This window comes from Pistacia vera, unplaced genomic scaffold, assembly GCF_008641045.1.
Source record: "Pistacia vera cultivar Batoury unplaced genomic scaffold, PisVer_v2 Contig1280, whole genome shotgun sequence".
NCBI lineage: Eukaryota > Viridiplantae > Streptophyta > Magnoliopsida > Sapindales > Anacardiaceae > Pistacia > Pistacia vera.
Window position 1 is genome coordinate 137,294 of NW_022195336.1, and position 14,894 is coordinate 152,187.

General features: G+C 34.6%; 2 protein-coding genes across 3 annotated transcripts; both read left to right on the top strand.

Annotated features, from left to right (window-relative positions):
• Positions 1–10,417: 10,417 nt before the first annotated feature.
• Positions 10,418–13,879, top strand: LOC116121772. 2 transcript variants are annotated; one of them, XM_031407719.1, is made up of 6 exons: positions 10,418–10,754; positions 11,174–11,917; positions 11,999–12,141; positions 12,225–13,110; positions 13,188–13,733; positions 13,816–13,879. In XM_031407719.1, the coding sequence occupies exons 1-2, from the start codon at positions 10,467–10,469 to the stop codon at positions 11,915–11,917; spliced, it is 1,032 nt and encodes a 343-aa protein (XP_031263579.1). In that variant the 5' UTR covers positions 10,418–10,466; the 3' UTR covers positions 11,999–12,141; positions 12,225–13,110; positions 13,188–13,733; positions 13,816–13,879. The 2 variants fall into 2 exon arrangements, with proteins under 2 accessions (XP_031263579.1, XP_031263578.1); XM_031407718.1 differs by having other exon boundaries at positions 11,174–11,913.
• Positions 13,880–14,072: 193 nt separating this feature from the next.
• On the top strand, positions 14,073–14,682 carry LOC116121774. Its single transcript, XM_031407720.1, has 2 exons — positions 14,073–14,102; positions 14,177–14,682. The coding sequence occupies exons 1-2, from the start codon at positions 14,074–14,076 to the stop codon at positions 14,655–14,657; spliced, it is 510 nt and encodes a 169-aa protein (XP_031263580.1). The 5' UTR covers position 14,073; the 3' UTR covers positions 14,658–14,682.
• Positions 14,683–14,894: the final 212 nt, after the last annotated feature.

Here is a 14,894-nt window from a genome sequence, read left to right on the forward strand (position 1 = left end):
TATTTGTTATTTTAGTATATGTAAAAAATTATATTTTATAAGTAAAGAAAAAAAATTTGGGCCCAACTATTTTCATATGCTAAGTATATATGATTTTATTATATATATTCTAAAGTATACTAGTAGAAAGAAGTCATTACACTCTGTATGTAGAAATGTCTACAAGTATTAATACAGTATTCACGTTTGGAAATCATGTTATTTATGTGTTTACTAATTTTGTGCTATATAACTTGGAAACGACATTCATTATGGTTCCTGGTTAGAGCAAGAATTTTACAAATTGAAGTAGTTGTTATAGAATGATAATTAATAAAATCCAGGTGTTTTTTTTTTTTTTAATACAATGTATTGTTGATTAATCTCGTGCTTTAAACAGAGTTCAAAGTTGATGACCATTAATGAGGTAGAATGCCAAACTTTACCTACTTTTTCGTCTTCAACTAAATAACTTGATAGAAAATAATAATTCTATTAATTAATAAAAATAAAAACAGAATAATTCTTCAACTAAATAAATTCTTAGACTTCTTTATAAACAATATTTTTCCTCTGTTTTCTCTGCACTCTTTAAAACTTTCATCAATGACTCTTTTTTTAATACAATAAATTCATCAATTTTTTTCTGTTCTTTTCGTTGATTTTATTATCTTTTCATCCCAAGATCTTTCAAATTGAAGTTACTCGATTTTGAAGGGTTTTTTATTTTATTTTAGTTTTATTTTGGAACGTTAAGAGTTGTTCAGTTTCATATTTAGGGTTTTGGCTTTGTTATATAATTTTTTACAGTGAATTAAAATTAAGATGTTAATGAAATGATGAATCAAGGAAGCGATACTCAAATTGTGGCTTCACTTGACCCTAATTTGGTTGAGGTAATTATTTTTCTTTTTATATTTATTTCATGCTTTTAATTTGAATGGATGATTTGTGTTGTACAAACCAGTAGAAATTTTGTTTATGTTATTGTTAAATTGATAGCTGGAATATGTTTAGTAGAATTTGTAGCTTTTATTAGAGTTTATATGTTCAAAAATAAAATTTGTTGATCTAGCAAATAAATCAATTAGAATTAGATTATAATGCATTGTTTCTGCGATTATATGCTTTTCTTAGAACGTAGAATGTAGGGTTTGAATGGGTCACAGGTTTTGAATTGAAGTCTGTTGAGCATTTCTGGGTTATAATAAAGAAGAAGAAAAGTAGTGTGTGGTTATCTTGGCTAGAAGTAAATAGTAGTGGATGTCGATGTATTAATTTGGGTTTCAGGTTGTGATGTTCTTTAGCAAATTTGTAGCAGGGTGTAGAAGGAAGGAAAAATTGTTGATTTAGTTGCTCTGACTGATTTATAATAGAATTGCAACTCACTCTATCAATATACTGAAGTTCACAGCATTACTTTTAAATGTTCATCCCTTGTATTTTCGGTTTTTGATTCTAATGGAGGTGAGCAATAATTAATTGGTTCAGAACTTTAGCCGAATTCAGTTTCTTCTTGTATCCAAGTTGGATATATGAAAAAGGTCGCCTATTTTACATATCTTCAGGTTTCATTTTTCTTAGTCTATTTATGTCAAGTCAAAGAATTCTTGCTTCTGTCTCATGTCTAAGTGAACTCTGCTTATGGATGTAATGTAGTATGAAAATGAGTATAGCTGTTTGTTTTCATCGTAAAGGGAATGGAGCATAATGGAATAAGATGAGTTGTTTACTAAATTAATCCTTGAAAACTACCTGAAACCACTATAAATTATTACATCCACTCTTCCATCCTAGTAGATTACTTGTATGAATATTACTGCCCCTTTACCTGATAATTAGCTCCAATAAGTAAATTTATTAAATCTGATTTGCAATTTTTACAAGTAAATTTATTAAATCTGATTTGCAATTTTTACATTCTTACCAATTTACATGATGACCACACACTACCTGTTTGGTTTAAAAATATATAATATATGATTAGGCTATTATAACACACAACATTCTTGGTGTATCAATCTTTAAGCAGGAGCCTTTTCATTGAGCGCAGTAGGTGGCTTGTTAATAATTTGTACTTAATGCATCTTGTTATTAATTTAGTGTCTTTATCTTTATATTCACAGTACATACAAAGCCCTTTTCTATTTCCAGCTGAGTGACTTTCTTCAGCTTTTGCTATATTTTGTTTGGCTATTATGCTTTCATGTAAATAACATTTTCTTTTATTATTTTCAGAACCGATATGTTGTTGACGCTAGCTAGTCACAAACATCATATCTTCCCTCAACAACTTGATCTGGAGCTGTGTCATGGAATACACATGGTGTGGATAATCGCTCCATAGAGAATGGGATTCTTCCAAACCACTTGTAAGGAATTTTCAAGATGAAGTAAATGCGACATCTATAGCAAGTTCATCAAGTTTTTGAGCAACTGCTATATCACAAGATTACAGTGGCTATACACCGTACGCGAATTCTGGTGATCCATATGGTTACAAAAACACAGGATACCCAGGTTACTATAGCAGCTATCAGTAGCAACCTAACCATTCATACTCCTAACCTATAGGAGCATATCAAAATACAGCTGCTCCTTATCAGCGTATTTCTTCATTTCTGAATTTAGGGTCTTATCCTGGGCCTGCAAGTTATTCAGGCACTTACTACCATCTTGGTGATTATCAGAAAGCTGGAAGTTATCCAAGTAGCAGTTACAATAATCAGACAAACTCATGGAATGAAGGCAGTTATGCAAATTATAATTCTCATCAATACTCAAACTACCCTACAGAGGCAACTGACACTTACAATTCTAGTACTACAATTGCGCCTTCACTACAATATCCACAACAGTACAACCAATGGACTGATTTTGAACGCGAATCCGTTCCGATTCTAGGTAAAAAGGCAATTAAACCAATATCCAATCTTATTATACGATTTTTTTAAATTAATTTTGAAGTTCTTTTGAATTTTTTTTTTTTTAAATTTGTGTAGGTGAAGCCGTTGTGCGCGTCTGAAGATGGCGAATGTTGGGGCAAACCAAGTGGTAATTTTTATTTGTGAAGTGTTAATTGCTTTGCCCTTATTGAGAAATTGGATAGTTTGCTTTTGTTGGGATTTTGAATATGAAAATTTTATTGTATGTAGGGTGGTTCTTTTGGTGATGCAAATGGTGCCCAGAAAAATGTGTTTGATTTAGGCGCATTTGTGGGAGACTTGACTTTTGAGGAAGATGCAAGTGGGTAAGTTAAGAACTGTGGAAGCTTTGTGCATAATTTATATAGTACTTTGTTCATTGATTTGTTTAAGATGTGATTTGTGGTTTTAGAGAATTTGACTATTCTCAAGTTTTCTTGAATGTTTGAGTAAATTAGTTGGTAAAGTAACTTAAAATAAAGAAATAAATGGTGGGTGATTGTAAGTTCTCTGGGTGAGTTGATTGAGGTGCTGAAATCTTGGAAATAGCTGGAAACTTGAGTGGGTCACCTTTGGAAGCCTTTGCTGGTGACCAAAGTGTCACTCTCTTTCAATCATGTAGTGATGCTGATTGAATTTAATTTGTAAACCTGGAAAAGAAATAAATTTTCTTTCCTTTTTAGAGATTATTACTTAGAAGATTCTTAGGAAAAGTTTGTGGGATAGGTCATGGAGAGTGCTTTTAACTGTAATAGAAGAGTTGTAAATTGTCTTGTATTTTTGTTCAAACTACTAGGTATTTTATTGTGAAGATGTTGATTACTGTTGCTGTTTTTGGCAGTGATGATATATCATTGGAAGGACTTGAGAAGGAGCTTGAAGAATGTAAAAACTATGATGTGAGTAACTTTTGTGTTGTTTTTTATGAAGCTGTAGTCTCGTTTTTGTGGTTTTTGCATGTGTAGTTGTTATATGGGGAACTAGGGTAAGGTAGCATTGTATTTATAACTTACTGTTTGAGATAGGATCTGCTGGTTGAGGATAACAACAAGTGAAAGTAGGGTGGGTGTTCTTGTTCTCTAATGTGTGTGACTCCTTGAGTCGACATGGTGTAAGTTTGTACAATAGGCTACATAGATTAGATCTATGAGTTCATACTACTCCTTGGCTTTTGTCATGATGATTATTGTGTTGAAAACACTATTGGAAAATTGTGATATCTTGATTTATGATAGAGATAATCTCTGATATTTGTTAAATCAAGGTTGTCTTATTCCTTAGAGGTGAAATTTTGCTTGTAGCAAAACTTCAAATGTTAATATAAAATTAAATTGTTAAATGAGTAACACAGGAAGTGACAGATTGCACTATCTAGTTCATTATTTTAAGCAATTTGAGAGTACTGATCATTAAAAAGGAATAAAGTGTCTGGATTACATTTCTGATTAGTTTGGTCTGGAGTCTGCATACCATATGATCTTCTTGTACTTGCTACATGAAGTTTGCACTATCCTGTCCTTAATATTTTATATTTGTTTCCATAATTTTTCTGCTAAACTTCATATTTTATACCCTACGGGATGTGTTTATGTGTTCATATAGGTAGTTGAAAACATATTTTCTAAAGGTACAACACTAAGGGAATACACGAAGGGGATTGAGAATGATCTACAGCAAGTTAAGGTGGACTCTATTCAGGTTCGTGGCTATTTTGCTTTGCTGAGATGCTTTGTATGTAATGCTGTGGTGTCAATTAATAAGATCAAGTACTTCAGTTGTTTTATTTTTATTTTTTTAAACAAAAGTACTTCAGTTTTTTTATCTTATGTTTTTATGAAAAATTGTATTGATTCAATTCATGCCTTTGTGCCTTATCTTTGAATTCTGTGTGTTGTCTTATCACTCAGTGAGGGTTATGTATAGCTGAGATGCTCTTTAATGATCTTCTTGTATCTTACTTATGTTGTTTTTTCATTTATGAATTATTATTGATTGATGCTAGAATTTTTTCAATGCTGCAGGATTATATTAAAGAAAGTGATAACTTGGTGTCCCTTCATGATCAAATTGGGATGCCATTTTGTCACAGATGGAGACTCTTCTCAACGGTTTTTAGGTATGTTAATTCTTGTTGGGCAAGCCAGAAAAACTTGCATGCATCTGTCTTGCGATAACATCTTTTACTTGTTCTATTGAATAAAAGTATTACAGTTACACTTTTAAGGAATGTTTGGTATTTACTAGTTGCTAGTTCAATGAATAGTAAAGTTCTGAAGTTTAAGAATTATATGTGACTGATAACATTTGTATTGTTCCCAATGTTGTGATTTAAAACTCCTGTTTGACCTTTAGTTTGTAAGTGCTGTATGGAACACTCTCATGTAGTAGTTGATGCTTATTTATATCACTTTGCCACTGAAAAAGTGATAATAAAGTGCACAATATGGTCAACTATTTTTAGTAGTAGAAGCTGTCATGGGTTAGGAGGAAAGGAGCAAGCAAAAATTTTCTTTGTTGAGTTCTTGACAGGAATCTGTGTAACAACGAATGCTGGATGCTAAAATACTTATTGTCGTCACAGCTGTTGAATCATTCCATACAATAAAATTAGGAGTTTAGGGACTTTGTAGGACACACAAAGACATATTACCAATGGGATGCTATTTCTAGAATTGCTTGGTATAAGCTGACAGAACTGCTAGCCTCATATTTGCTGCTGCTTGAAGAAAGAAGTTTTAAAAATATGGTCTTACTTTCGGTTTATATCACAATACCCATGACTAATGGTAAAAGCCTGTTGCAATAGCAAAAGTCACTGCTAAATGTCACATACATAGTTCAAGTTCTGAGAGCTAGCATCCACTTTACACAAAAATGCTGAAAAGGACCGTCTACTAATTTAGCCCTCCCAGGATATGAATTCATTGGTATCATACATGATACCAAAATAATGATCCATGATACAAGCATTATTAGCACCTGAGAATCGCACATAAGAGGCTTTATTCATTTATTTGGATAAGAACATTCAGGAATATTTCAAATATTATCCTCTCTCATTCATTCTTCTTTGCTTACATCAATTTATTCAAATTGGTTTCTTGGTGTTTATTTACAGTTTGTTGCTTAGCTTTTTAGTTGTCTTGGTAATGTTGTTTAGTTTTTCTTTGTTTTAGTTGGATCTTGTATGATGAGGAGTACTAACATTTTTAGAAATTTTGTTCCAGTCTGAGATTGGTTCTATAAGTTCACAGACATAAAAATACTCCAGGAGAAGTCAATGGATATGGGTCTGAAGCTGAGCAATCGCAAGGTATGGTTTCTATTGGGGAAGTTTTGTATCCTAGAAAATTCTGCTGTTATTCTTAATCTTAATGGAGGCTGTGATGGTTGTCAAGGAGCGACATCCAGTTCTGTTATTTTAATAAAATTAGTTTTGTCCTCAGAATTTTGTATCATATGTGTTCTGTATTGGAAATATTAATCCTTGCTTTCTATTATTAAAATATTTGTGCCCACCTTTTTCCCTTTTCTTGGTGTGTGTGGGGTGAACATGGACAAACTCTATGCCTATGAGTATCATTTTTGAGAATATGCTGCTCAGATAGTTAATAAATTAAGTTACAGCATCAGTAGTTCTACAAAAAGAACTTATGCTTTTAAAGTACTTTATTAAGCAAGATAATCAATGGGAAGGGGTTTTGGGTTAATTTTGTACTATTGACATTAATTTTTGAATTGTCTTGAGCTTTTCATTTGTTGTTTAGGTGGTTTTTTTTTTTTTTTTTTTTTTTTTTTTTTTTTTTTTTTTTTTTTTTGTGATCCTCTAATGGATCCTAACTTTTGGGACAATTTGTTCACTCTTCTGTCATTAATGTTTCAATCAATAGTATTCTCTTTGTTCTTTCTTCTCAAAAAAAAAAAAAAAAATTTGTATATTACATCCAAAAGGTGTTGTTTTTATATAGTAGGATTATAGAGGGGCCTCTTAAGTGTTTTTTTTTTTTTCCCTCTTACAATAAATTATTTCATGTGAATTTGCAAGAAAAGTGTTGATATTTTATTTGGTTGTTTTGATTAGAAAGCAATTGCCATGTGGATTATCAACATATGGACTGACGAGGATACAAAGCTCTAAGTTTCAATTGTTGTTCTCATATGCACCTTATGTTTCAATTTCGTAGATATTTGTTGCTCATTAAGGGAAATGATTTTTATGCCATTGGGTCAATACTATTATTTTTTTCTCATGCATTTCCATCTTCTGAATATATGTGGCAATTGGTTATATTCTTTGAACAGGTGGCAGAGTCAAAACTAGCAAAATTTGTTGAAGACATTATAATCACTCCAAGGATGGTAGATATAATTGTTGAAGGGGAGGGGTATTTTGTTGTTTATTTGGATTCTCATTTAAACATGATGGTTTTATTATTTCATTTTGCAACTGCTCATATATTTTCTTCCTAAAGGTCTCTCGGGTTAGTGGTGCTCTCTTTATGTGGTCGAAGTTTATGTGTGCAAGTGCTTGTCATGATTCAGTTTTTGATCGATATAGATTTTAATATATCTTTTTTCTTGGGAGGGCATGAGTTATAGTAGTTACAAAGAAATGTATCGTGTTTTACTTATGTCATCACTGGTATGTTTGTGTGTAAAGGTGATGGAGAGTATCAATAATATTATCTGTCTTCTCACTGATCTTGTGTTGTCAGCTAGGTTGGTGAGGGTCGTTATCAGTCTTGCATATTTCTGATTTGAGAGTATTTCTGTGCTTTGGTGGGACAGAAAATCTAAAAGTTTCTATAGCAATGTTAGTGCTTGCAACCCTTTGGATAATATGGATGGAAAAGGATTCTGGAGGATGCAATTATAGGAGAGATTTCCTTCTTGTGGGCTTAGGTTTTTTTAACTAAACAATTTCAGGGTTCTTTATTTGGCATCTTTGGAAAGTGGTGGGCTTTTGTCCTGTAATGTTGGGCATTTTTTTACCACTGTTGTTTTGTACGTCTTGTGATGGATCAATGGTTCACCTTACTGTATAGCAAAAAACATTATACTGTATCTTAACCCAAAAAAGAAAAAAAAAAAAAAGGTTTTATTGGTTACCATTTTTGTTTGGAAAAGCTTTACAATACTAATACTTGTTCTTAGGGTTTTCATGAAGGCTATGTACAAGTCTTATCGATTTTAGATGGGATGCAGACCTGAAATTGAAATATAGCCAATTGACGATGGTAAAAGATTGTTTTAGCTCATTTCTATTTTGAACACTCCTTCCTTTGAACTCTATGTTCATTTCTTCTTTCTAAAGATATAAAATATTTTATGTACTCCTTTGCTCTGTTTAGTCTTCTTTCTTCTTTGAAGTGCCCTAGCCCCTAGAGCTTAAATCATATTTATTGAAAGATCTAGACTTCACTTGTTCCTTTTAGTTCATTTCTTAAATCGTAACTTATGATTGGTCAAATTCCATAATTTCACCTTATACATGGATACACACACATATGTCCTCAAGTATTTCCTTGTTCACCATAAATGTTGCTTTGTTATCCTCTTTAATGTGGAAGCTACTGGTTTTCCTTTCCTTCATCATACTGACATATTTTCAGTGGAATTTTCATTTAGGTCAACGAGGAGTATATGAGAACACTTGAGATCTTAAGTAAGAAGCTAAAATTTGTTGAAGTGGATCTTCTGGTTAAAACTTCAAAAGCAGATGTTCAGCCGGAGCGTGAAAAACTGAGGCGGAAAGCAGTTTCAAAGGTAGTTAAATGGTGTTCCTAGGTGTTCACCCGAGCTTGGTTTAGAATTATGACTTCTCTTATGAAAACAATGATGATAGTTTAGGAAGGGAAGTAAATGATGTCAGATGACCATGCAGTGAACTTTTCTTCACTGCACCTTTGTCTGCTAACAAGGGCACAAGAATTCATTGTGACTATCTTCATCGTTTTGCAGGTTTTTGACTTCATTGTCCAGAACCTTTATGCATTGAGAAAACCCAAAACAAACATTCAGATCCTTCAGCAAAATGTTCTTCTTAAATACAAGTGAGCTATCTATATGGCACATATATCTTTTTGGTCCTGTGTTTGATCATTTTTCAATATCTTGTTTCAACTCTGTAACAAGAAGCATTATTGGAGTTTATCATAACTGAACAGTTTTAGTTTGTATGACATCTGATTTATGTAATATCATTAGCTACGGATTTAAGTTGGATGCCATTAGTAGTTTGATTTTTTTTAAACCATTTTAGTTTATTTTACGTATTGCACCACTGTTTCATTGGTCTTTGTCCTTGATAAGTTGTTTTGTAGTGTTATTAAATTTTCAGTGAAAAAGTGTCATGATTCATTTTTAGCCTTTAATTTTTCATGTACTCATATTATTAGCTACATCATGAATTGTCGTAGTTTTGTAAATGTTTGGAGGAAGCTGGCATTTGGCCTTTTTTGTTGCAAAAAGAATTTTTAGGTTGTATATGGAGTTGAGTGCAATACTTTTTTTCTTATACTATGTTTGATATGAGGTATAGATGTCATAATTGAGATGGACCCTTAATATTGGATTTCGAGTATCATATGTCATTTTCCTCTCTGAACTTGTTGAGTCGTATTACCTGTCCTAATACTTATTCTAGTAATCAGATTTACTATTTTATTATCTAAGGCGTTGGTTATTCAATTTATGTGTTTGATTTGAATCCTGTAGGGTTCATGTCAACTTTGGGTAGAAAAAAATTTGCTTTTGATCCTAAGGTAAGTCTCCTCTTCTGTCATTTATATTTTCCTCTTTACTTTAGTAATGAGCTTGTACTTTCTTATAACACAACTTTCTATGTTCTGTGTTTCCTAAACCTAAAGCTTGAGGAAACTAATTTTGGTTCTTGAGGTTTGACCTAGTGACAGTTAGGTCTAGTAGATTGAGAAAGTAACGCTTGGTTCCACAACTACTAACTTCCATTATATTAAATGAACTGCGTAGGGGTACTTTAGTAATTCAATTATCTTTTATAATTAAAATAAGTAATAAAACGAGAAAATTTAGCTACGCAACCATCCCAAGTTTCCATTTAACAAAATGGCCTTGAAAATGTTTTTCATTTTTTTTTTTTTAATTTAGAGAAGTTGACGTGGCATGGTTAGGATTCATTAAACACGTAAAATGGGTTAAAATGAAAAGATTAAAACATATGTGGGCCGAATAAAATAATAAAAGTTTTTAAAATTTGAAATTTACAAAACAAGCCCCACTTTTTCATCTCGCTTAATCGAAATTCATTAAGGCAAAAAGCTATTTCTTGAACCAAAGAGAGACACTGCGATTTCCGATCGAACTTGCAAATTTTCACACCATATTCAATCTTAAAAGCAATTTTTTGAACCCTAAACGGAATACAGTCGCGATTTTTGGTGATACAGTTGCGATTTTTGATTGATTTCTGGAACCCTAAAATTGATTTCTTGAACCCTAAACGAAATCTGTGTGATTTTCTGTTATACAGTCCACATTTTCGATTGAAACTGCATATTCTGACAATAAATTCAATCCAAAATCATGGCTGACACTCACAATGAAGAGGAAAACCCAACGCCACTTCGAATCTTAGATTCCGGTGGCGCAAGCAGTTCAATGGCTGCTCCGGTGGATCATTCGATCAATGAAGGTGGTCCACAGGTGGAGGAGACGACGACGGCACAACAACAGAGAGAAGAATCGCAAAACGGTTCTGAAGAGGAGAAGTTAGGCGAGAATTCAGGCAAGGAGGAGGAATCCGGTAAGAATTCAGGCAAGGAGGAGTCTTTCGAGGATTTAGGCAACGAGGAGGAGGCCGACGAAGAAAGGGTACTTATTTGTTTTGGTAGTATTGCTCTGTACTGTCGCTTAAGCGATCATTTGTATCGCTTAAGCAATTAATCTCTTTTACTCATGGTCGCTTAAGCGATACAAAGGGTCGTTTAAGCGATCTTAGATATCATCTGCTCAGATCTAAGATTTGTATTGCTTAAGCGATTGATTCAATTTACTCTTGGTCGCTTAAACGATTTCAGATCGCTTAAGCGATCTTGTCCGAGGCAGAATCATCTTAGATATAAGATCGCTTAAGTATCGCTTAAGAGATTCTTTCAGTTTACTCTTGGTCGCTTAAGCGATTTTGAATCGCTTAAGCGACCACAGAGGTAATTTTTTGTTGCTGATATTTGGTTTATTAGTTGTTTTGGTTTATTTTTGTTGCTGATATTTTGTTTATATCGATTGTGTAGACCGTAAACTATAGAGACTATGAGTTGGAGCTTGTAAGCAATAAAGTACCCTCCTTCCCTGCAAGGGTGACAGTCAGGTCAAGTTGGGATGTTTTTGACAGAATAAAGGAGATTTTAGCTGGAATGAGGCATGGTGCAAGAGATTTCGAAGACACTTGTTTCGGTCGGTTTTTAAGAATCGAAACAAATTGGGAAAAGGCGTTTTGGGGCCAGGGAGTGCATTACATGTTACTGCACTCTGTAAAATGCAATAAAAATAAAGAAATGTGGTTCGTGGTGGATGAAAAGCCACTACATTTTGGGATGATGGAATATGCCTTGGTGACGGGCTTAGGATGTGGGAAATTGCCAGATAAGCCAGAGGTAGACGCAATAAGGAAGAGTCCGGGAGCCATAAGGTTTCGTAAGAAAGTTTTGCAGGGGGTAAAGTGTATTATAGGACACGTTTTAGAGAAGAGGCTAGAAACAGTTCGGTTTAATGATAGAGAGAAGATAAAAATGTGCTTGGTATTGTTTTTACATTCGATCTTATTGGTTGGTGACTCAACAAAAGCTGTTGAGAATGATTGGTTTTTGTTTGCAAGCGACTTGGAGTTCTTTAATTCTTATCCGTGGGGACGGATATCATTTGAGCGAACCATCAAGAGCCTGAAAAAACTAGACATGACGTTAAAGCAGTCCCAATGGGTCGGGAAGGATAAACTAAGCATGTACAATTTGTTTGGCTTTCCACGGGCAATGTAGGTAAATATTAATAGTTTTTTGTTATATTTTTTGTAATATATGTGTTTTAATTATGATATGGACTGTTTTTTTATAATGTAGGCTTAGATGTATGAGGCTATTCCTGTCTTCGCTAAGGAGGGGGGGATGTGTAACAGCAATTTCCTAGGATGTTGCGGTGGCATGTCGAGAGGTGTACCTATTAGGATTACGACTAAATAGACATTGAGATTGAAGCGGCTAGGGTAAGATTAAAGGATTAAGCTTTTGAATATGCAGTTGCTTTAAAATGTCGCTTTAATCTGATTGATTTTGTTTCTTATTGTAGGGAGTCATTCGTCCCTTTCTCACTACTACTGGGTATGAAGCGGAAGATGACTATGTCACATTTTTTAAAGCACTGGAGGATGAAAGGGATGAACGGATAGACTGCCTGATGCGGGACCTAAAAGGGGTTATGCATGTGACGGTAGTTGTAGGGCCACTGCTTGACGTGGTTGATGTCGAGGATGATGAAGCTCCAATCGGCAGGAGGCCTTAGGAGGAGGAGGAGGAGGAGAGGAGGAAGAGGTTCGTATGCCTTAGCAAACCGGTACAACAAGTATCGCTTTGCCGAGACATCGGCATCGAGAGAATGAGGTGGTTGACCCCATAAACGGCTTGTTTGAGTGTTTTACAACAACTGTTTATGACAGGTTTGACAAGATGGAAGAGCGCATGAAAATGGTGGAGGAGAAAGTGTTAAGCTGGCAGAGAAAGTTGGTACAGTGGAGAAGGAAGTTGGTGGAGAATTAAAGGCGGTTGAAGTGCAAACTGGGCTGAAAAGAGAGAGCCAAAAGAACAAGTTTGTCAAATCCCCTGACATGGTAGTGACACAGGTAAAGAAGAGGAAAATTAAGAAACAAATGAAAGAAGAACTAAAAATAGAGGAGGTTAAGGGGGTTGGTGGAGGAAGTAGGGCAGTGATAATGGAGGAGGGCGAGGTGGGAGGCGAAGGAAGTGGGGATGCAAAAATGGAGGAAAGGGGAGGAAGTGGGCAAGCGAAAATAGACTCAAATATCGATTTGTATAGACCAATAGAGGAAAAGAAAAAACTCTTATATGTCTATTACAATGAATCAGGAAGTAATGCCCATATAAAGTGTAAGATAGGGGATTATCCCCGGGAATGATTTGAAAAGTTGTTGACGATGGGCACGTGGCTTGAGGACCCGGTGAGTTATTTTCGCTTAATTTTCCTTATTTTTGCCTATGTTTTCCATACTTATCTTGTTGTTTTTACTTGATGCAGCACATCGATGAGATGTTGGCACTGATGAGGCTGTGACAGACTAGTGATGGTGATCTATTGTATCCCGACTCTACCATCATCGATGTGGCGTTTGACCAAACGCTTGTTTCGACATATCGCACTTTAATTAAAAATGTTGTTGGTAAAGGTGTAACAAAAGGAGCGAAGCGAAAAAGATTGGCCCAAAACAGTTGGACTGCATCCCTGATGATTTTAAGTTTGATGACATGATTATGCAGTATGTAAGGAGGGAAAGGCTCAAATATGGCCACGGTTGGGCAATGGTTAAAAGAGTATACTACATTATCAACATCACAGAAATGCACTGGATAACAGTCGTCGCGCATCTAGAGGAGGGGTTGCTGAAGATCCTTGACTGCAACCTAACTATTTATCGAGCAAGTAGTTGGAGATTGAGTTGGAGCCATTGTCCAGGTTGATCATGCAGTTGTTGCATGACAGCGGGATGTTTGGGCACTTTGGTGATTAAGTACTAACCGGAAAGTGGCCACTTAAGCGCTCTACCGTCTCAATAAATGAGTCAAGGTAAATTTTATATAAAACTAACTTACATAATACAATTGTTCTATAAGTTTATTCTAATGATAATGTCTTTTTCTTATTGTAGTGCTAAATGTGGGGCATATGCCTTGAAATTTATTCAGTTCGACATGACCAACACCCCGATGAACAGGTTGAATGACGAAACAATGAGTAACTATCGGGAGCGTTGGGCTGTTGAGTGCTTCCATGGGCATATGGATCCGTTTTAAGTGACCAGAACCCAATCAAAAGGTATGAAAGTTGGACTTTGAATTTTGTAGTCTATGTGATGTTGATGTTGATACTTGGGTTGTGGTGTTAATACTACAGGTGTCATGCTTATATGGAGCTTTATCGAAAGAGACAAACTGAGTGAACTTCTCAATCTCGCACTCTATAACCTTTTTACATGTTTTTTTAATTTACAAAAGCTAACGTGTCTGTAGGTGTGTGCCGAATAATTTCGCAGGTTCCTGGCAAGCAATGAGAGGAAACTTCTCAAAGGCTGGTTGGCAAGAGGAGACATCTACAATAAAGCCTGTTGGGAAGGCATGGTATCAAACAATGATCTCAAACAGGTTCCCGGCAAACAGAATTCGAAAACTTCTCAAAGGCTGGTTGGCAGGAGGAGGCATCTGCAATCAAGGCTGTTGGGAAGGCATGGTACCAAACAATGATCTCAGACAAGTTCTTGACAAACATAATTCGAACACTTCTCAGAGGCTGGTTGGCAGGTCACAAGAGGGAAATGAGAATGTATGGAAGGGAAATAGTACAAAAAATGATACTTGGAATTGGGTTCTTCTTTGTAATTGTTTGGGTGGAGGAAATTTTATTACAATCAGAATTAGAGTTAAATGTCTTAGGAATTATTGTGTTTCGACACTATTATGGATGATTTTAAGTTTAAACTTTCAATTACATTGATGTCTTTAAGCTTTCAATTATATTGATGTCTTTTATATTTTGAGTTGTGATGAATTAGATTGATATAAATTACTTAATTTTGCGATACAAATTCTTTTCGGATTTGGGAGGGAAATGAGTGAGGTAGAAATGTATCCCAATCACAGTCATTTTGAAATTAATTAACTTAAAGACAACCATGGTGCCAAACAATTACGTAAATGAGTGATCATATATATCTCTTAAACGACCAAGAGT

Bases quoted from the DNA above. Each gene is read 5' to 3' on its own strand.
- LOC116121772 (XM_031407718.1), top strand. From the start codon at position 10,467: ATGGCTGACACTCACAATGAAGAGGAAAACCCAACGCCACTTCGAATC. The intron at 10,755-11,173 runs GTACTTATTTGT...TCGATTGTGTAG, and splicing joins AGGAGGCCGACGAAGAAAGG to ACCGTAAACTATAGAGACTA. The intron at 11,914-11,998 runs GTAGGTAAATAT...TTTATAATGTAG, and splicing joins TTTGGCTTTCCACGGGCAAT to GCTTAGATGTATGAGGCTAT.
- LOC116121774 (XM_031407720.1), top strand. From the start codon at position 14,074: ATGGAGCTTTATCGAAAGAGACAAACTGA. The intron at 14,103-14,176 runs GTGAACTTCTCA...ACGTGTCTGTAG, and splicing joins TATCGAAAGAGACAAACTGA to GTGTGTGCCGAATAATTTCG.